Genomic DNA, 23,128 nt, shown 5'->3' with positions numbered 1-23,128 from the left:
TTTTTTATTTCCAAGGTGAAAGCAAACAAGGCTTTGGTTTAATGTTTCCTCCGAAAGACGACAGCTCTAACTGAGAACTCCCTCGTTGCTAAGCTGTAATGTCAGCTTAAATCTTTGTGCTCAATAAGGAGCTATCCAGTTAGAAGTGATCTTTACATCTGAAATGAAGATTCTTCATTAGGTTGCAATGATTAAGTTAAGAATGAAATTAAATCTACGGCACTGAATGACATAGGGTCAGAAGATGTGGAGTCTGTGTGGGTGGAATTGAGGAACCACAAAGACAAAAAACTATAATGGGAGTTACGTACAGACCTCCTAACAGTGATCAGGACCAGCGGCGCAAGATGCACCGGGAAATAGATAGGGCATGTCAGAAAGGGAAGGTCACAGTGATCAAGGGGGACTTCAATATGCAGGTGGATTGGGTCAATAATGTTGCCGGTGGATCCAAAGAAAAGGAACTCATGGAATGTTTGCAGGATGGCTTTTTGGAACAGCTTGTGATGGAGCCCACGAGGGATCAGGCTATTCTGGACTTAGTGCTATGTAATGAGCCTGACTTTATAAAAGACCTTAAAGTGAGGGAACACTTAGGAGGCAGCGGTCATAATATGGTAGAGTTCAGTCTGCAGTTTGAAAGAGAGAAGGCAAAATCGGATGTAATGGTGTTACAGTTAAATAAAGGTAATTACAGGGGCATGAAAGAGGAATTGACGAAAATCAACTGGAAGCAGAGACTAGTGGGGAAGACAGTAGAGCAACAATGGCAGGAGTTTCTGGGTGTGATTGAGGACACAGTACAGAGGTTCATCCCAAAGAAAAGAAAGATTATCCAGGGTAGGATTAGACAGCCATGGCTGACAAAGGAAGTCAGGAAATATATCAAAGAAAAAGAGACAGCCTTAAAGTGGCCAAGACCACTGGGAAATCAGAAGATTGGGAAGGCTACAAAAACAAACAGAGGATAACAAAGAGAGCAATATGGAAGGAGAGGATCAAATATGAAGGTAGGCTAGCTAGTAATATTAGAAATGATAGTAAAAGCTTCTTTCAATACATAAGAAACAAACGAGAGGCAAAAGTAGATATTGGGCCGCTCCAAATTGATGCTGGAAGGCTAGTGATGGGAGATAAGGAAAAAGCTGAAGAACTAATAAGTACTTTGCGTCAGTCTTCACAGTGGAAGACATGAGTAGTATGCCAACAATTAGGGAGAGTCAGGGGGCAGAGTTGAGTATGGTACGCATTACAAAAGAGAAAGTGCTACAAAAGCTAAAAGGTCTAAAAATTGATAAATTTCCTGGCCCTGATGGCCTACATCCTAGAGATCTGAGGCAGGTGGCTGAGGAGATAGCAGAGGCTTTGGTTGTGATCTTTCAAAAGTCACTGGAGTCTGGGAAAGTCCCAGATGATTGGAAAATTGCTGTTGCAACCCCCTTGTTTAAGAAAGGATCAAGGCAAAAGATGGAAAATTATAGGCTGATTAGCCTAACTTCGGTTGTTGGTAAAATTCTAGAATCCATTGTCAAGGATGAGATTTCTAAATTCCTGGAAGTGTAGGGTCAGATTAGAACAAGTCAGCATGGATTTAGTAAGGGGAGATTGTGCCTGACAAACCTGTTAGAATTCTTTGAAGTGGTAACAAGTATGTTAGACTAGGGAAACTCAGTAGATGTTATCTATCTAGACTTCAAAAAGCCTTTGATATGGTGCCTCATGGGAGGCTGCTGAGCAAGGTGAGGGTCCATGGTGTTCGAGGTGAGCTACTGGCTTGGATTGAGGATTGGCTGTCTGACAGAAGGCAGAGAGTTGGGATAAAAGGCTCTTTTTCGGAATGGCAACTGGTGACGAGTGGTGTCCCACAGGGTTCAGTGTTGGGGCCGCAGCTGTTCACCTTCTACATTAATGATTTGGATGAAGGGACTGGGGGCATTCTGGCGAAGTTTGCCCATGATACAAAGATAGGTGGGCAGGCAGGTAGTACTGAAGAGGTGGGGAAGCTGCAGAAAGATTTAGACAGTTTAGGAGAGTGGTCCAGGAAATGGCTGATGAAATTCAATGTGAGTAAATGTGAGGTTTTACACTTTGGAAGAAAGAATACAGGCATGGAATATTTTCTAAACGGTGAGAAAATTCGCAAAGCAGAAGTACAAAGGGATCTGGGAGTGTTGGTCCAGGATTCTCTAAAGGTTAAATTGCAGGTAGAGTCCGTAATTAAGAAAGCGAATGTAATGTTGTCATTTATCTCAAGAGGGTTGGAATATAAAAGCAGTGATGTGCTTCTGAGGCTTTATAAAGCTCTAGTTAGGCCCCATTTAGAATACTGTGTCCAATTTTGGGCCCCACACCTCAGGAAGGACATACTAGCCCTGGAGCGTGTCCAGCGGAGATTCACACGGATGGTCCCTGGAATGGTAGGTTTAACGTACCATGAACGGCTGAGATTCCTGGGATTGTACTCATTAGACTTTAGAAGGTTGAAGGGTGATCTAATAGAAACTTACAAGATAACGTATGGCTTAGAAGGGGTCGACACTAGGAAGTTGTTTCCGTTAGGCGGGGAGACTAGGACCCGTGTGCACAGCCTTAAAATTAGAGGGGGTAAATTTAAAACTGAAATGAGATGGCATTTCTTCAGCCAGAGAGTAGTGGGCTTGTGGAATTCATTGCCATGGAGTGCAGTGGAGGCCGGGACGTTGGATGCCTTCAAGGCAGAGAACGGCAAATTCTTGATCTCAGAAGGAATCAAGGGCTATGGGGAGAGTGCAGGGAAGTGGAGTTGAAATGCCCATCAGCCATGATTTAAATGGCAGAGTGGGCTTGATGGGCCGAATGGCCTTACTTCCACTCCTATGTCTTATGGTCTTAAGGTCTTAACTCTGAGAAAGGTACCTACCTATACTACTGAGGAACATAGTAATATACATGATCCGGATTGATCTCCAGCGGCTTCGATTTTCCGGCAGTGTCTCAACTAATGTGTCTTCGCTGCAAAATAAACCAATTATTATTTACCTTTTTGTTATGACCTCCAAAGAGACTGAGAATGTTTTTAAAAAGAGAGATTTTAAGTTTCAGTTAGTAGTTGAAAAGGATAACATAAAGATTAAGACTTTTACTGTAACAAATTACTAAAAACATTACAAACCCGCGTTATTTTTGTAGGCAACTATACTTTAAAAGCATAGAAAGGAACATTTCTCTTCTATACTTATCATTCATCACACTGTGCTTCAAATTACAGTCCTTAAAAACAGTACACAAGTGCTTCCTGCTTCAAATTAGCTCACATCTTCCCCATCTCACAAAGTAGTATTTACAGGTGACCTCATCCAAGCTTTCTTTAGCTTTTGAAAAGTTTCCTAAATCTACTACCAATAGCTAACCCTGTCCTGATGATTCTTCCCTAATGGCCTTATAAAAATTACTCAGAATCTTTAAATAGCTGCACAATGTATCTCTTGTGACTGGAGATGTCTTTTTCATCAGCCTGAGGTAGTTTGCAGAGCCAAGCAGCTTCTTCTTTCTGCTGGCCACACAAAATCTTTCGTCTACAAATGATATTCATTAATTTGCAGAGAAACCTGCAACCCGATCTCAAAAATAGGTTTCTGTCACGGCAATATGAAATGCATTGGCCTTCTATCCATTTAGAAATGCTCATTAGCCATTATGATCCCTACCCTGCTTAATCTTAGAAGTAAATTGCCATTGTACAGCACAATGGTTTACAACTCGATACTTTCAGTACCTTTTTGGGACTGTGGAAGATTCAGAGTACCCATTGCAAACTCAATAACTGCTGCCATTGCCTTCAACCATAGATACTTTACCCCATCATTATAGTTACATATCTAGATCTTCCTTTGATCTTTAGCCACTTCAGGCCTCTTAACAGGGAGAATTTAGAATTGGTGGCTGAAACCGTGTGTTTTACCTTAAATGAAAGACACAGTTCCAAAACATAATCTTATAAACTTCATAATATAACACCTTTGGTCTCTAAGGTTTTTACACAGAAAATTACCATCACCAGATTCCTTGGCATCTTAGACATCGGTAAAGAAAATTGTCAATGATCTTCCTCATTAGATAGTGTTCATGTGAAGCAGGAAGAAAAGAATATCATTCATTTTCTAACAAACAAATTAATCTTGAATTTGTTTGTTAGAAAGAGAACAATATTCAAGATGAATTTGTTGGTGTTGTTTATGCACAATTCATCTCTTTTACCATTAAATTTCAACACTTATTTGACCACTGCCAAGAAAAGCAATTCATAAGATAGAAACTTTGGAAATCACATGGCTTGAACAGAGACAGGGTCTTGTTAGTCAATCTACCCCACAGTCATGTATGATGGTTCTATGTTTTAAGAGAATATAACAACTGTCACTGAGACATAAGCCAAGTGGAGAACACGTACAGACAGTCGCTTACTTAACTCCAATCTTAGCATTGGCCACTAAATAATTTAAAACAAATAAAGCTGAGAGTAAATTGTGCCTTGAAACTTTAATTTTCTTACATCAGAAAATGAATATACGCTGAGAGTTCAGTGTTTTCATCATATCCCAGTTATTTATATTAATTCTTGCCTGTTGGTGCCTATTTTTATGTGCCTACATATGATAATGAGATTGTTGGGAAATACAGCCAAAATTAAACATCGGAAACACAGGATTTTTGGATTAAGCTCTCACAAGAAATTCTGTTGCCAGATTACAGCCCTCACTTTTCATTGGAAAATACAGCCTAGCACTAATAATCAGCACCAAAGGAAAAAAATCGAAGTCTTTAAAGCCAGTAAAAACTTATTGTTGACATTTACAAGCTTAATTAAGGAAAAACACGACCTCCATAGGACGAGGGAAATAAACAATACTCAACAAAAGCTCAAGAGTGACCCATCTAAAGCAAAAAAAGAACTGCATGGAACGCTGCAGTGACCTGTGGCTGTGCTGGTAATGTTCAGTTCTTGCAGCTCACAGCATCAAGGCTACGAAATACAACAATCAGGAGCTTTAAAAACAAACGAGTGATCTTTAGATCCAAACATATTACAATTATTTACATTAACTGCATATTAAGTTCTTTTAATTGTATGTGAGTGGTGGGTATTAATTTAGGATTTATGACAGACCCTATAATTAGACAGGCTTAATTTGTGGTTATTGGATTGTTGTGCACATTTATAGGGTGTGATTCTTTAAATACACATAAAAGAGTTAAGATTGGCTGGCTGTAGTTCTATCCCTCACTCCTGGGTTTTCTGGAGTTGAAAATTTCAGACAGGTGTTCCAACCTGCAGCCCATGAAACAGGTACAACCACTAAGATTAAGCAATTCGTCCCTCTGTTTCTTTTTTTCCTGGTTTGCTCTTTTTGAATTTTGTATCCCTGGTAAATTAGAACTGTTTGCAGAATTGGTGTCTCAGTAGCACATGAATCCCAGTTCATGTATTCCAACTTTATACTTGTGGTCAATGTGAACTGTTTTCAACTTCACTCGTTCACATACACACTCAGTCTTTTCTTCCTCGAGCATTATTCTGAAAAATTCTCAATAAACTGTACTACATTATGCCAAATTTTCAGCAAACTATGAAGAACCAGGAAAGCTCACGAAGACACCAGCCTGCAAATGTCAGGTGAGTGCTAACTGGCTAGAAGGAAGGCAGGAAAGGGCTGGGAATAAGTCACGCTTCAGCTGGGATCACTAGTAATTGACAGCATTTCAGTCGGAATTCTACCAGCCATTACCTGAGATTATGGGGCTTTTTGGGCTTATCAGACACCACAATCAATGTAGTTCTACACACTGCTATAATTTGAGTATATGTCTGAGTGTTACAGTCAGGGGCATGTAGTATATCAGACGTTTACAGTGAGGGATGTGAGATATATCTGCATGTTACATTGATGGGAATACCGTACATCAGAGCGTTAGGGCGAGGGATTGTGGCATACATCAGAGCATTAGGGCGAGGGGTGTGAACACAGCAATTTAAGAAGGTTTATTCAGCTGATTCTTGGTCTAAGAGGTTTATCTTTTGAAGAAAGTTTGAACATGTTCACTGTGTATTCAATGGCGTTATAGGAAGTAAGGAAAGATACAAGATTGTAACGGGGGTGGGGGTGGGAAACGATGTACAAGAGATGTGAGAGGATTCCTCTGCAACCAGAAGTAAAGTTGACAATGCAGACTGAAATGAGGAGGGGTTTTTATTTCTCCCTCTGAGGCAGTCATTAATGTTTGGACTTCTCTTCCTAAGAGAGCAACAGGTCTTGGAGCACATGCAAACCTGAGTTGGACAGATTCTCGATCAGAAAGGCAGTCATGGTGATAGTGACAGGCTGGGGTTAAAGCCATAATCAGGTCAGCTATTACGCAGGGCTGTGGACAGCATAAATGATCATATAAAATTACAACGGCATATTGATAGACTAAGTAAATGGGCAAAACTGTGGAAATGGATTTTGATGTAAGAAAGTGTGGGGTTATCTATTTTGGACAGTAAAAGGATATTTTCTATAAGGTATGAAGTCGTATACAATGGATGTTTAAAGATAAGTACATGAACAGGAACATTTTGGAAGGATATGGGCCAAATGCAGGCATGTGGTGAAGGGTCTAGGCCCAAAATGTCAGCTTTTGTGCTCCTAAGATGCTGCTTGGCCTGCTGTGTTCATCCAGCCCCACACTTTGTTATGCAGGCATGTGGGACTAGTTTGGTTTGGGAAAATGATCGGTGTGAACTAGTTGAACCAAGGGGTCTGTTTTCATGCTGTATGACTCTATGACTTCTGGTTACAGAGTCATTGAGGTCAATAGCATGGAAACAGGCCCTTTGGCCAAACTTGTCCATGTTGACTTCATCTTTAAACTGAACTAATCCCATTTGCGAGATAATAAAATGTGAGGCTGGATGAACACAGCAGGCCAAGCAGCATCTCAGGAGCACAAAAGCTGACGTTTCGGGCCTAGACCCTTCATCAGAGAGGGGGATGGGGGGAGGGAACTGGAATAAATAGGGAGAGAGGGGGAGGCGGACCGAAGATGGAGAGTAAAGAAGATAGGTGGAGAAGGTGTGGGTGGGGAGGTAGGGAGGGGATAGGTCAGTCCAGGGAAGACGGACAGTCAAGGAGGTGGGATGAGGTTAGTAGGTGGCTGGGGGTGCGGCTTGGGGTGGGAGGAAGGGATGGGTGAGAGGAAGAACCGGTTAGGGAGGCAGAGACAGGTTGGACTGGTTTTGGGATGCAGTGGGTGGGGGGGAAGAGCTGGGCTGGTTGTGTGGTGCAGTGGGGGGAGGGGATGAACTGGGCTGGTTTAGGGATGCAGTGGGGGAGGGGGAGATTTTGAAACTGGTGAAGTCCACATTGATACCATATGGCTGCAGGGTTCCCAGGCGGAATATGAGTTGCTGTTCCTGCAACCTTCGGGTGGCATCATTGTGGCAGTGCAGGAGGCCCATGATGGACATGTCATCAAGAGAATGGGAGGGGGAGTGGAAATGGTTTGCGACTGGGAGGTGCAGTTGTTTGTTGCGAACTGAGCGGAGGTGTTCTGCAAAGCGGTCCCCGAGCCTCCGCTTGGTTTCCCCAATGTAGAGAAAGCCGCACCGGGTACAGTGGATGCAGTATACCACATTGGCAGATGTGCAGGTGAACCTCTGCTTAATGTGGAATGTCATCTTGGGGCCTGGGATGGGGGTGAGGGAGGAGGTGTGGGGACAAGTGTAGCATTTCCTGCGGTTGCAGGGGAAGGTGCCGGGTGTGGTGGGGTTGGAGGGCAGTGTGGAGCGAACAAGGGAGTCACGGAGAGAGTGGTCTCTCCGGAAAGCAGACAGGGGTGGGGATGGAAAAATGTCTTGGGTGGTGGGGTCGGATTGTAAATGGCGGAAGTGTCGGAGGATAATGCGTTGTATCCGGAGGTTGGTAGGGTGGTGTGTGAGAACGAGGGGGATCCTCTTGGGGCGGTTGTGGCGGGGGCGGGGTGTGAGGGATGTGTCGCGGGAAATGCGGGAGACGCGGTCAAGGGCGTTCTCAATCACCGTGGGGGGGAAGTTGCGGTCCTTAAAGAACTTGGACATCTGGGATGTGCGGGAGTGGAATGTCTTATCGTGGGAGCAGATGCGGCGGAGGCGGAGGAATTGGGAATAGGGGATGGAATTTTTGCAGGAGGGTGGGTGGGAGGAGGTGTATTCTAGGTAGCTGTGGGAGTCGGTGGGCTTGAAATGGACATCAGTTACAAGCTGGTTGCCTGAGATGGAGACTGAGAGGTCCAGGAAGGTGAGGGATGTGCTGGAGATGGCCCAGGTGAACTGAAGGTTGGGGTGGAAGGTGTTGGTGAAGTGGATGAACTGTTCGAGCTCCTCTGGGGAGCAAGAGGCGGCGCCGATACAGTCATCAATGTACCGGAGGAAGAGGTGGGGTTTGGGGCCTGTGTAGGTGCGGAAGATGGACTGTTCCACGTAACCTACAAAGAGGCAGGCATAGCTGGGGCCCATGCGGGTGCCCATGGCCACCCCCTTAGTCTGTAGGAAGTGGGAGGAGTCAAAAGAGAAGTTGTTGAGTGTGAGGACGAGTTCCGCTAGGCGGATGAGAGTGTCGGTGGAGGGGGCCTGGTCGGGCCTGCGGGACAGGAAGAAGCGGAGGGCCTTGAGGCCATCTCCATGCGGAATGCAGGTGTACAGGGACTGGACGTCCATGGTGAATATGAGGTGTTGGGGGCCAGGGAATTGGAAGTTCTGGAGGAGGTGGAGGGCGTGGGTGGTGTCACGGACATAGGTGGGGAGTTCCTGGACCAAAGGGGAGAAAATGGAGTCCAGATAGGTGGAGATGAGTTCGGTGGGGCAGGAGCAGGCTGAGACGATGGGTCGACCAGGGCAGGCAGGTTTGTGGATTTTGGGAAGGAGATAGAAACGGGCCGTGCGGGGTTGGGGAACAATGAGGTTGGAGGCTGTGGGTGGGAGGTCCCCCTATCTGGACTCCATTTTCTCCCCTTTGGTCCAGGAACTCCCCACCTATGTCCGTGACACCACCCACGCCCTCCACCTCCTCCAGAACTTCCAATTCCCTGGCCCCCAACACCTCATATTCACCATGGACGTCCAGTCCCTGTACACCTGCATTCCGCATGGAGATGGCCTCAAGGCCCTCCGCTTCTTCCTGTCCCGCAGGCCCGACCAGGCCCCCTCCACCGACACTCTCATCCGCCTAGCGGAACTCGTCCTCACACTCAACAACTTCTCTTTTGACTCCTCCCACTTCCTACAGACTAAGGGGGTGGCCATGGGCACCCGCATGGGCCCCAGCTATGCCTGCCTCTTTGTAGGTTACGTGGAACAGTCCATCTTCCGCACCTACACAGGCCCCAAACCCCACCTCTTCCTCCGGTACATTGATGACTGTATCGGCGCCGCCTCTTGCTCCCCACAGGAGCTCGAACAGTTCATCCACTTCACCAACACCTTCCACCCCAACCTTCAGTTCACCTGGGCCATCTCCAGCACATCCCTCACCTTCCTGGACCTCTCAGTCTCCATCTCAGGCAACCAGCTTGTAACTGATGTCCATTTCAAGCCCACCGACTCCCACAGCTACCTAGAATACACCTCCTCCCACCCACCCTCCTGCAAAAATTCCATCCCCTATTCCCAATTCCTCCGCCTCCGCCGCATCTGCTCCCACGATAAGACATTCCACTCCCGCACATCCCAGATGTCCAAGTTCTTTAAGGACCGCAACTTCCCCCCCACGGTGATTGAGAACGCCCTTGACCGCGTCTCCCGCATTTCCCGCGACACATCCCTCACACCCCGCCCCCGCCACAACCGCCCCAAGAGGATCCCCCTCGTTCTCACACACCACCCTACCAACCTCCGGATACAACGCATTATCCTCCGACACTTCCGCCATTTACAATCCGACCCCACCACCCAAGACATTTTTCCATCCCCACCCCTGTCTGCTTTCCGGAGAGACCACTCTCTCCGTGACTCCCTTGTTCGCTCCACACTGCCCTCCAACCCCACCACACCCGGCACCTTCCCCTGCAACCGCAGGAAATGCTACACTTGTCCCCACACCTCCTCCCTCACCCCCATCCCAGGCCCCAAGATGACATTCCACATTAAGCAGAGGTTCACCTGCACATCTGCCAATGTGGTATACTGCATCCACTGTACCCGGTGCGGCTTTCTCTACATTGGGGAAACCAAGCGGAGGCTCGGGGACCGCTTTGCAGAACACCTCCGCTCAGTTCGCAACAAACAACTGCACCTCCCAGTCGCAAACCATTTCCACTCCCCCTCCCATTCTCTTGATGACATGTCCATCATGGGCCTCCTGCACTGCCACAATGATGCCACCCGAAGGTTGCAGGAACAGCAACTCATATTCCGCCTGGGAACCCTGCAGCCATATGGTATCAATGTGGACTTCACCAGTTTCAAAATCTCCCCCTCCCCCACTGCATCCCTAAACCAGCCCAGTTCATCCCCTCCCCCCACTGCACCACACAACCAGCCCAGCTCTTCCCCCCCACCCACTGCATCCCAAAACCAGTCCAACCTGTCTCTGCCTCCCTAACCGGTTCTTCCTCTCACCCATCCCTTCCTCCCACCCCAAGCCGCACCCCCAGCCACCTACTAACCTCATCCCACCTCCTTGACCTGTCCGTCTTCCCTGGACTGACCTATCCCCTCCCTACCTCCCCACCCACACCTTCTCCACCTATCTTCTTTACTCTCCATCTTCGGTCCGCCTCCCCCTCTCTCCCTATTTATTCCAGTTCCCTCCCCCCATCCCCCTCTCTGATGAAGGGTCTAGGCCCGAAACGTCAGCTTTTGTGCTCCTGAGATGCTGCTTGGCCTGCTGTGTTCATCCAGCCTCACATTTTATTATCTTGGAATCTCCAGCATCTGCAGTTCCCATTATCTCTAATCCCATTTGCGTGTGTTTGGCCCATATCCCTCTAAACCTTTCTTATCCACGTACCTGTCCAAATGTCTTTTAAATGTCATAATAGTAATTGCCCCTACCACATCCTCTGGCAGCTCATTCCATATATGCACCACACTCTGTGTGAAAAAGTTGCCCCTCAGCCTGCAATGCTTCAAGGAAAAGAGCCAAAACCTATTCGGCCTCTCCTTATAAGGCAAACCTTCCAGTTTTGGTAACATCCTTGTAAATCTTTTTTGCACCCTGACAAGTTTAATAACATCATTCTTACAGCAGGGTGACCAGAATTGTACACAGTAGTCCATATGAGGCCTCACCACATCTTGTACAGCAGTTACAAAATGTCCTAACACCTGTACTCAATGTTCTAACTGTTGAAGGCAAGATTGTCAAATGCTTCCTTCACCATCTTGTGTATCAGTGATGCCATTTTCAAGGAACTATGTACCTGCACCCCAGATCTCTTTTTGACAACACTCGCAGGGCCCTACTATTTACTGTGTAAGTCCTGCCCTGATTTGTCTTACCAAAATGCAAGACATGGGTAAATACTCATTTGGGAATGTGCATTGAGGATCTCATGCATCTCATGTGGTTCCACAAATACACAGCCTTGTTGATCTTTAAGGTGCCCCATTCTCTCCAAAGTTACTCTTTTACCCTCATCATAGTTGTAGAATCTCTTTGGATTCTACTTTACCTTATCCACCAAAGCTATCTCATATTCCCTTCTTGCCCTCCTGATTTCCCTCATAAGTGTGCTCCTATATCCCTTATACTCATCAAGAGATTCATTTGATCCTAGCTCCCTACACCTTAAGTATGCCTCCTTTTTCTTTACCAGAACATCATTATCTCCAGTTAGCCCATGTTCCCTACTCCAACCATCCCTGCCCTTCTCTCTAACAGGAACATGCTGGCCCCAAACTCTCATTATCTTGCTTTTGAAAGCCTCCCATTTGCCAGACCAGCAAACAGCCTCCCCCTATCAACTTTCAAAAGTTTCTGTCTAATACCATCAAAAGTGGCATTGTCCCAATTTAGAAATTTAACTTGTGGACGAGGCCTATCCTTTTCCATGGCTATTTTAAAACTAATAGAATTATGGTCACAAACTGCTCCCCCACTTACACAACAGTCACTTGCCTTGCCTTATTACCCAAGAGAAGGTCAAGTTTTGCCCCTTCTCTATTAGGCCCATTTGCATTTTGATTGAGAAATTTTTATTGAACACAAAAATTCTGTCCCATCCAAGCCCTTATCACTATGGCAGTCTCAGTCTATACTTGGAAAGTGAAAATCCTCAACTATTACAACCCTATTATTTTTACAGCTATCTGCAGTCTCCCTACATATTTGCCGTTCAATTTCCTGCTGACTGTTGAGGGACCTACAGGACAATCCCATCAAAGTGATCACCCCCTTCTTATTTCTCTGTTCCTCCCATATAGTCTCACTGGATAATCCCTCAGGAATATCCTCTCTAAGTACAGCTGTGATGTTTTCCCTAATCAAAAATGCCACTCTCCATCCTCTCGTTTCCCCTCAATTCTTCCTAAAGCATCTGTACCCTGGTTCATTGAGCTATCAATCCTATTCCTCCCTCAGCCAGGTTTCTGTAGTGCTATGAATCCCAGTCACATGTTCCTATCCATGCCCTGAATGCATCTGCCTTATCTGTCAGGCATCTTGTACAGAAATAAGTGCAGTTTAATTCATCAGTCTTCCCTCATTCCCTGCCACGCTTTGCCAGTCTTTTCTATTTAATTTGCTCCCTTTTAACTTCCATACCAGCCTCAACATTCTCTTTTGTCTCACTACTGGTTAGGGTCCCTTCCCACTGCCAGATTATTTTAAACCCTCCCAAGCAGCCCGAACAAATCTGCCCACCAGGATATTGGTTCCCCATCTAGTTCAGGTGCAACGTGTCCCTCTTGTAGAGGTCATCTCTGCCCAGAAGAGATCCTAATGATCCAAAAATCTGAATCCCTGCCCCCTGCACCAGCTCGTCAACCACGAACATTCATCTGCCCTTTCCTCATATTCCTAATCACACTAGCACATGGCACTGGGAGTAATCCAGAGATTATTACCCTTAAGGTCTTGCTTTTTAACCTCTTGCTTAATTCCCTATATTCACTCTGCAGGACGTCATCCCTTTTTCTACCTGTGTTGTTGATATCAAAGGGTGGGTGAGTAGGGATTGGCAATAAATCCTGGCTCAGCCCACACTACCCACATTCCATAAAATCATTTTTTTAAATGCTCAGATGGCTGTTTGTCTGACATTCTAGTACAGAAAAATAGATGCTGTTGAACACATGTATTGTAACAGGGTACCTGTACAGAATCAGTCATTCAAGAAATATCAACTAAGGTTTTTAGAACCTTTTAAATGAGAGCAATCAGACCATCCCTCCAGGTTTCACAGTGGAGCCACAAGGGTTCTATTCTAAAAATGGCAGATCTAGACTCAGATGCTCGTTCTTGCAGGAGGTATCAAACTACTTCAAAAGATATCCAAAGGAAACTGGAACCTGACTGTCATAGTTCCAGGCATATGATCTCCAATAAACAAGATGTAACCCGCAAGAAATGCTTTGTTAACAGTAATATCGTTTCATTGACTTCTTTAAAACAAAACAAGAGTCCACATTCCTTCAAACTCAAGTCCATAAAAATTATTAATAAGAAGTCTTCATAACAGTGCACAGAGTACAGAGATAAAACAGTCTATGTTGTGGGGGGGTGGGGGATGAAATGGGAGGGATGAAATGGGAGGAGTGAAAAGGAAAGTAAGCAAGGGAGTGTACATTGGTTAGGAGGGAATAATGGACAATGTAGCGCAGGAAGAAGGAAAAAAGATGCCGAAGGTGGGGAAGGAAGCAGTAGTGTGGGGGATGGAAGCAGAAAAGGGTGGGCAAAGCATTTGGTGGAAAAGAGGAGGGAGTGGGGGGACAAAAGGATGGGATGATGAGGGGAGAGAAAACAAAAAGACACAGAAGAGGTGCTCTTCAGAAAACTGCTCATACCTAGGAAATCTTCTCAATGTGAGTGGGAAATGACTACAAAATACAGCCAAAGTATAGGTGTAGTGAAGCTGGAGAACGTAGATGCTACAGAAGAGGAAATGCTATCATGGCAATGAGGTGGTTCTATGCATGACAAATCCAGCAAGTCAGTGTCGTAGAGTCATGGAGTCATACAGCACAGAAACAGACCATTTGGGCCAACTCACCCATGCTGACCAGGTTTCCTAAACCGAACTAGTCCCACTTGCCTGAATGTGGCCCACATCCCACTAAACCTTTCCAATTCACGTACTTGTCCAAATGTCTTAAATGTTGTAATTGTACCTACCTCTGTCACTTCCTGTGGCAACTCGTTCCATACATACACCACCCTCCGTATGAAAACGTTGCCCGTCAGGTCCCTTATAAATCTTTAAGGCCAAGCTACAGGGGTCATGAATAGAAAATCCAACGAACAAAGGAGGGATGCTTCTGAATTTGAAATCCAGCCATTATGTAGTCTAGGGCTATACTGTGAAACAGATATCATTCTTTCTGCTTTCATGGGATGCAAGCATCACTGGAAAAGGCAGCATTTGTTGCCCATCCTAAGTGTCCTTGAGAAGGTGGTGGTGGTGATCTTCCTTCTTCAACGACTACCATGCATTTGGTGTAGGTGCATTAACAGTGCTGTTAAAAAGGGAATTCTGGATTTTGACCCAACAACAATGAAGACATGGCAATATAGTTCCAAATCAGGATGGGGTATAGCTTCCAACAGAACTTGCAGAAGGTGGTATTTCTACGCAAATAATGCCCTTGCCCATCAAAATAGTAGAGACAGTGGGTTTAGATGTGCTGTTGAGGGAGACTTGGTAAGTTGCTGCACTGCATCTTACATATTTTTCTTATGTTAGTACTACGTGTCAGCGGAATGGGAAGTGAAAATTTAAGCTGGTGCCAATCAAGCTGGATGATTTGTCTTGGGTCGTATTGAGCTTCGAGTGTTTTTGGTGCCATACACATCAGACAATATTCCATTGCTCTCCTAACTTGTGCCCTTTAGATGGTGCTCAGGTACAGAGGAGTTAGGAGTAGAGTTACTCACTAGAGAATGTTTATATGGCTGATCCAGTAAAGCTCCTGAACTTCCAACAATGTCTTCACCAAAATCTCCACAGATTTCATTTTTAATGGACTGGAGGAAATCTGGAAAGAACTGAAGACAGACATGATTTCATGCTGTGAAGAAACCATTGGCTATAAGACCAGGAAATACCAAGAATGATTCAAGGAGAATGACCACACCATCCAAGACCTCATCAACCAGAAGAGAAAAGTGCCTGGAAAAGGAACCTTACCAGCAAGGCAATGAGGAGAACACATCAAATGACGAAGGCGTAGTTAGAAAGAACTACCAAAGTCAAGAACCAGTGATGCACTGAGAAAGTTAAAAAGCTTCAGTGAAGCACAATACTCGTGATTTCTTCAGTGCCACCAAGACACTATATGGACTCAAGACCCTCGGCCTGAAACTGGTGTGGAGTAAGGATGGCACCATTTTGAGAGGCAGAACACTTCAATGAACTCTTAAACCATGTTACAGTCATCAACAAGGACATATTTGAGGAAATCCCCAAACTCCCCATCAAAGATGATCATGGATCCCATGGAGAGTAAAAGAAGTTGAAGCCTCCATCAGACACTCGAAGAATGAAAAAGCTGCAGGAGTTGACATGATTCCAACAGAGATTTCAAAACTTCAAGGAGCAGATCTTAGCCAACATCACTCAACTTTTCCTGAAAATCTGGGACAAAGAAGAAATCCTTGCTGAACCCAAGGATACTGCCATTGCTGTTATCTTCAAGAAAGGAAGCAAAGTGGATTGTGGGAACTACCAAGGAATCTCCCTACTCGCCATTGCTGACAAATCATCACCAATCTCTTACTAGACACTCTTTCCCAAACTCACAAGAAATCCTTCCTGAAAGCCAGTGTAGCTTCTGACCAAACCATGGAGCCATGTATAAGATTTTCCCTTCTCAGCAACTCCAAGGGAAATGCCAGGAACAACACCAAACACTCTATACAGCTTTCATTAACCTGATCAAGGGTTTTGACTCAGTCATTCAGGAAGTGCCACACAAGATCCTACCAAAGGCTGACTGAAATTCATCAACATCTTCCTTCTCCTCCACACAAGATGTCAGTGATGGTCTTCACTAACAGAATCCTTTGAGGACAAGGTAGGAGTCAAGCAGGGATGTGTCTTTGCCCCAACCTGTTCTCTATCTTCGTCACCGCCATTCTTCATTTTGTCAAGTACAAACTTCTCAATGGCATGGACATTGTCTACAGGATGGATGGAAAAACTTCAACCTCAACACGTTGAAATCAAAGAAGAAAACCACACTGACTTCACTAATGGAATGTCAGTATGCAAACGACAACATGATCTCTGCTCTCTCAGGAGGGAATCTTCAAGCCTCATGTAATGCCTTCATGGAAGCATACTGAAGAATGCTTTTCAGCCTCAACAAAACTCAAACCCTTTAGCAACCCATCCCAGGTCAAGCTCCAGTCCATCCCTCTATTACGATCAACAGAGAAATCCTCCCAAACATGGAACATTTTTCTATCTGTGAAGCTACCGCTCACCTTTGGCTGACATTGGCAGATGCGATGTTGAACCTCTACAAACTCCAAGCATCGCCTTCAGACATCAGAGGTTGAGAGTCTTTGATGATCATGACATCCTTAATGATACAGAGACCTTTGTGTACAAGGCAATCATCCTTCTCACCCTTGTAGACGGCTCCAAAACTTAGACTACATGTAGATCCCATTCAAGAGCCTTGAAAAAAAGAACTTTCAATGTCATTTGAGATGGATTCTCTGCATCAGCTGGGTGGTCAGGCACAGTAACAACAGCTTCTTGAACTAGCTACCAGCACCAGCATCAAGGCCATGATCATAAGAAACCAATTCAACCGGGCCAGGCACATGCTTAAGATATCTGAGTTCCGACTACCAAAGCAAATCTTCATCCAGCTCAAGGGAGACACTTGAATGAGAGGAAGACAAAGCAAGCATTTCAAAAACTCCCTGAAAGCTTCCCTCAAGAAACACAACACAGATGTCATTACATGGGAGATCCTCATTCAGAAGAAACCAGCTCAGAGGAAACAGCTGTACAAAGGGACACAAGTCTTTGAGTACACCTGCAGGAAGAAGTACGGAAAGGAAGCCGGAGAAAAGACTGCCGACGATGTCAAGAATGAGGACCAACTGTACCTCCAGAAATACTGCCAAATGTTTGGTCAGAAATGAAGCTCGAGGATTGGGGTCATCAGCCACACAACGACCCTTTAGAACCCATGACCAATGACACAGAATTTCCAGGGTGGATAACCATACTCGTTAGCGAGGAATTGCCAACAACAATCATACAGGATCTAGCAGCAGTAATGTCATTGAACATCAAGGGGAGAGGTTTGATTTGCTCTTGTATGGTATGGTCACTTTGTCATTTATCAAGTCAAGCTTGAATGTATTTTGCTGTATTTGTGCAGGACTACTCAATGTTGAGGACTTGCAAACAATATGAACACAGTGCATTCACCAGCAAACAGCTTCACTTCTGATGAATGGAAGATCACTGATGGAGTTGAAGATGGTGGGCTTGTACATTACTTTGAGGAGACCTTGCAGAGGTTTCTCAGTGCAGAGATAATTAGCGTGCATCCTCCTTTGCGCTGGATAGGACTCCAACTATTGGAGTGTTTTCCCTGATTCTACTGACCAATTTTGCTAGGAGCCCTCAAAACCATTCTTGACCAAATGCTGCCTTTTTTTTGAAAGGCAGCCACTGTCAACTCACCTCTGGAGTTCAACTCTTTTGCCCACGCTCAGACCAAGGCTACAATGACATCAGAAGCTGAGTGCTCATGATGAAACTAAAACTGAGCATACGTTTCCAGGGATGGAGGATGATATACTGAAAATGGGAATGGCACCAGGAGGAATGAGGATTGAAATGAAACTGTGGTCAGATCGATTCAGAACAATGTATATAAGCCCAAACTGACATAAGAAGCAACAACCTCTAACCGCTAAAAGATCAGAGTGAAAGATTCAGAGAAAAAAGCAAAGTGTTGGCAAATAAATAACCTAAAAAGTTTAGATGTCTACATAGGATGAAATGCTGAATGCCCCCCCCCCCACCACCGATGAATTCAGCTGATAACCCAGTAGGATATATACCCCAAATCAATGTAAATACTACACTGGAAGGGCAATTAAACTTCGCATTTCAATTATCGCATTCCAAGCAAGAGAAGTTGAAAAACCAGAATTGGGTAATTGTTCAACTTAAAATTCCTAAATTAAAAGCATGAGGAATATTAAACATATACTTAATAGCTTCAGAATATATTTATCACATCATATATTTATCACATCATAAATAGAACTGAGCCATTAAGGATAATTCCACGCCATGCAAAAATGTTCTCACACTGCTCCACATAGCAGATCCGAAAACGGAGCAATTAAACTGGAGCACTGAAATTTAAACTACTAATACAACCTTTTAATTTCAATTTTTTGGGTTACATTATGGAAATGTTGCCTACATCTTTAGATTGTGATGTCCATAGCTGTCCACTAATTTAAGTATTGCTGAAAAGGGACATTTTGTCAAATCTTTCATCTGGATGATTCATAAGGCTAACAATACAGGGGGATGAACAATATTTATACTACATGGGAAAAGTGTGTTGATCGGTTGGCAAGTAGACTCCAACTGGCAGAAGCATTACCATGGAGAATACATCAATTAATAATGATTAACAGATAATAGTCATATTTGTTTAAATTTTAAAGGTTGACTCTGACTGCTGAGGAAATTTATCTGAGAAGTGACCTTACCTGGTCTGACCTACATGTGACTCCAGGAGATAGCAATGTGGTTGATTCTCAACTGCCCTCTGGACAATTAAGGATGGGTGATAAAAGCTGTCTGGCCAGCAACGCCCTCATCCCATGAATGAGTAAAGAAAAAAAAAGCACCTATTTTGTTCAGCTGGAACAGGTACAGTAGGTGTCCATGTTCTATCTATCTGCAGAGAACAGGGCCTTGTGTACTAATTTGTCTGGCTTCCAGCATATGCAAGTACACGACATTGTAAGCTGACTTACCAGTAGGCCAAGGAGTGGCAGTTGGAGTTTAATTTAGATAAATGTGATAAATTTTAAAACAGTTTAAATAGCAAAGATGTTCCAGCAAGCTTTATTTTAATGTATTAGCCTGACAGCAAACATGGAGAAAAGGAGAAACATTTTCTTTCCATGCCAACCGAGCTGAGCCATGTGAATTAGTTACCGAAATAGAGGTGAGTTATGAAGACAGTGCACTTCACAGCAAGAGGTGGCATTGACACACCACTAAGGCAGACAGAACTTGAAAACCTGGAAGACCAATTGGCCTATGCATAGGAGAGAAGGGAAGCTTAGTCTGCGCACAATCTCTGTGACCCTAGCATAACTCATACACCAACAACCTGTATTTACTTATCTACGAATAGCATAGTAAAACATGCCCAAGGCATTTCAGAGGATAGTTTTCAAAAGGAATTGACATCAAATCATCGAAACAACTATCAGAACAGTGACAAAAATTGGGCCAAAAGGTGGGTTTTAAGGACAATCGTTAGGAGGAACAAGTTAAACTGGAAGTTCGAGAATTTAGGAACTGCTGAGCAAATAGTTGCTAATAGAGCTAAAAATCAGGGAAATACATAGGTCAGCACTAGATGAATGAATAGTTCATGAGAGTTGGAGGGCAGATGAAATTTCAAACTAAGGGTGAGAACTTTGCAACTGAGCCAATATTGGACTGACAGCGATTGGAGATCAGCAAGTACAGGAGCCAGGGTAGGGATAGTAGTGTTTCTGACGAGCTTAAGTTTTGCCAAAGATGGAAGATGGTAAATGAGTGTTAAAATTGAGGGAGAAAGGTCTTTAAGAAAATGGCAGTGACTCTACCTCAGGTTCAGTAGTTCTGGGTTTGAGTCCCACCTTTCATAGATGTATCTTATAACATGTCTGAATAGGTTCATTAAAAATAGAAGAAATGCAAGCAGGCTCAAGTCTCTCCCTCTACAGACGTGCATGAACAAGTTGATTAAAATAACTGCAAACTAGGGAATTGGGCTTGTCAGGCCATACTATTATTCTTCTTCACTTTCAGATGCTGCTCTGTATGACTATCTTCTTATTTAATGTCAGATGTTTACATGGCCGCACATGTGTTGATATTTAAGATGAAAAAGCAGTAAAACTAGTGACATCTCATCTTTACGTTCCACACTGGCTGCTGCATGTTATGGTTATTATATTTAGGATGAAAACAACGAACATACTGATGCAGCAGATACGGCAGAAGTTTACAAACATGTCAGCAGTGCTACAGAGTGGACAAATAATAGAACGATTACACAAAACTAGCAGATATCATTCCAGGATCCTATCGTGAAGACAGCAGAAATAAGGAATAAACTGGAGGTAAGCAAAAAGAAATAGTCTACATTTGACTTTAACCAAATTGTCCAGAAACTGTACAAGATCCCAAGTATTAGCACGTTTGATTTTCCATAGCATCAGTTGTGGTTCATCATGTAAATACATATCAAAATGAGCGAAGAGCAGGAAAGTTGACGTTTCGGGTCGGGACCCTTCCCGACACGTCAACTTTCCTGCTCCTCTGATGCTGTCTGACTTGCTGTGCTCCTCCCAGCTCCACACTGTGTTCGAGATAATGGAACTGCAGATGCTGGAGAATCTGAGATAACAAAGTATGGAGCTGGATGAACACAGCAGGCCAAGTAGCATCACAGGAGCAGGAAAGTTGACGTTTCGGGAAGGGTCCCGACCCGAAACGTCAACTTTCCGGCTCTTCACTCATTTTGGCCTACTCCTAAGGTGCTGCTTGGCCTGCTCCGTTCATCCAGCTCCACACTGTTGTTATCTCTGGCTCCAGCGTCTGCAGTTCTTACTATCTCTCAAAATGAGTGAACTTTTAATTTGTGAAGTGTGGTAAATAAGGTTGGTTAGCCACAGATACTAATTGCTATAATAGAGTAATAAGTGGAAAACTGGCTCAGACAAGATAAAGATTAGTATCTTTATTTCTGGTTCAAAGCATTTAGGAAAGATAGGAAAATGGAAAAGACTGGATAGGAGGCGCAGTAATTAATCGGCCCACTCTTAAATATCGCTCACCTGCGGGACTCCGACTTTAAGAGGGGGCTTCTCTCATCCTGAACCTCCATCATTTTGAGAAATGTGTCCGGACTTTAACTTGTTTTATTTAGTTGGAACGGATTCATAACCGGAAGTGACCGTGCTCGCAACAAACCAATGAAACCTGGAGCGGAGGATGTGTAACAGCTCCACTGAGAGGCGGGGAAACTGCTGTCCTGGCACACTGTTCCGGGGAATGAAGGGACCTTACAAAACTTAATGGAAGAAGCCGGAAAAATGTTTCCTCTTCCTTATGTAAAGATCACGGAATTTTAAAAGTTTGGCCTGAGAACAAATTATCTGATGCAAATAGTTTAAATTCAGACCAATCTGAGGAGAATCCAAGATAACAAAGTGTGCTCCTGAGATAATAAAATGTGAGGCTGGATGAACACAGCAGGCCAAGCAGCATCTCAGGAGCTCAAAAGCTGACATTTCGGGCCTAGACCCTTCATCAGAAGATGGGGATGGGGACGGGGGGTGGAGAGGAGAGTATAGGTGGGGAGGTAGGGAGGGGATAGGTCAGTCCAGGGAAGACGGACAGGTCAAGGAGGTGGGATGAGGTTAGTAGGTAGGAAATGGAGGTGCGGCTTGAGGTGGGAGGAAGGGATGGGTGAGAGGAAGAACAGGTTAGGGAGGCAGAGACAGGTTGGACTGGTTTTGGGATGCAGTGGGGGAAGGGAGATTTTGAAGCTGGTGAAGTCCATGTTGATACCATTAGGCTGCAGGGTTCCCAGGCGGAATATGAGTTGCTGTTCCTGCAACCTTCGGGTGGCATCATTGTGGCACTGCAGGAGGCTCATGATGGACATGTCGTCTGAGGAATGGGAGGGGGAGTGGAAATGGTTTGCGACTGGGAGGTGCAGTTGTTTATTGCGAACCGAGCGGACATGTTCTGCAAAGCGGTCCCCAAGCCTCCGCTTGGTTTCCCCAATGTAGAGGAAGCCACGCCGGGTACAATGGATACAGTACATTGGCAGATGTGTAGGTGAACCTCTGCTTAATATGGAAAGTCAGCTTGGGGCCAGGGATAGGGGTGAGGGAGGAGGTGTGGGGGCAAGTGTAGCATTTCCTGCGGTTTTAGGGGAAGGTGCCGGGTGTTGTGGGGTTGGAAGACAGTGTGGAGCGAACAAGGGAGTCACAGAGAGAGTGGTCTCTCTGGAAAGCAGACAGGGTGGGGATGGAAAAATGTCTTGGGTGGTGGGGTCGGATTGTAGATGGCAGAAGTGTCGGAGGATGATGCGTTGTGTCCAGAGGTTGGTGGGGTGGTGTGTGAGAACGAGGGGGATCATCTTTGGGCGGTTGTGGCAGGGGCGGGGTGTGAGGGATGTGTTGTGGGAAATGCGGGAGACGCGGTCAAGGGTGTTCTCAACCACTGTGGGGGGAAAGTTGCGGTCCTTGAAAATCTTGGACATCTGGGATGTGCGGGAGTGGAATGCCTCATCGTGGGAGCAAATGCGGCGGAGGCGGAGGAATTGGGAATAGGGGATGGAATTTTTGTAGGAGCGTGGGTGGGAGGAGGTGTATTCTAGGTAGCTGTGGGAGTTGGTGGGCTTGAAATGGACATCAGTTACAAGCTGGTTGCCTGAAATGGAGACTGAGAGGTCCAGGAAGGTGAGGGATGTGCTGGAGATGGCCCAGGTGAACTGAAGGTTGGGGTGGAAGGTGTTGGTGAAGTGGATGAACTGTTCGAGCTCCTGTGGGGAGCAAGAGGCGGCGCCGATACAGTCATCAATGTAACGGAGGAAGAGGTGGGTTTTGGGGCCTGTGGAGGTGCGGAAGAGGGACTGTTCCACGTAACCTACAAAGAGGCAGGCATAGGTTGACCCCATGCGGGTGCCCATGGC

At 45.1% G+C, this 23,128-nt stretch overlaps 1 protein-coding gene across 2 annotated transcripts in view; it reads right to left on the bottom strand.

The window, feature by feature from the left end:
- The window catches only part of mfsd8 (major facilitator superfamily domain containing 8), a 58,854-nt gene extending 37,449 nt beyond the window's left edge, over positions 1-21,405 (bottom strand). Inside the window, exons 1-2 of one of the 2 annotated variants that reach the window (XM_048531653.1) lie at positions 21,261-21,405; positions 2,900-2,991 (exon numbers count right to left, since the gene is read on the bottom strand). In XM_048531653.1, coding sequence (XP_048387610.1) covers positions 2,900-2,991; positions 21,261-21,313 — 145 coding nt within the window. In that variant the 5' untranslated portion in view covers positions 21,314-21,405. The remainder of the gene's footprint in view (positions 1-2,899; positions 2,992-21,260) is intronic. The other variant, XM_048531663.2, reaches the window with a different exon arrangement.
- Positions 21,406-23,128: the final 1,723 nt, after the last annotated feature.

This window comes from Stegostoma tigrinum, chromosome 1 (assembly GCF_030684315.1).
Source record: "Stegostoma tigrinum isolate sSteTig4 chromosome 1, sSteTig4.hap1, whole genome shotgun sequence".
NCBI classification, from domain to species: Eukaryota; Metazoa; Chordata; class Chondrichthyes; order Orectolobiformes; family Stegostomatidae; genus Stegostoma; species Stegostoma tigrinum.
Note: the sequence above shows the minus strand (reverse complement) of the source record. Positions and strands in the feature narration are given on the sequence as shown.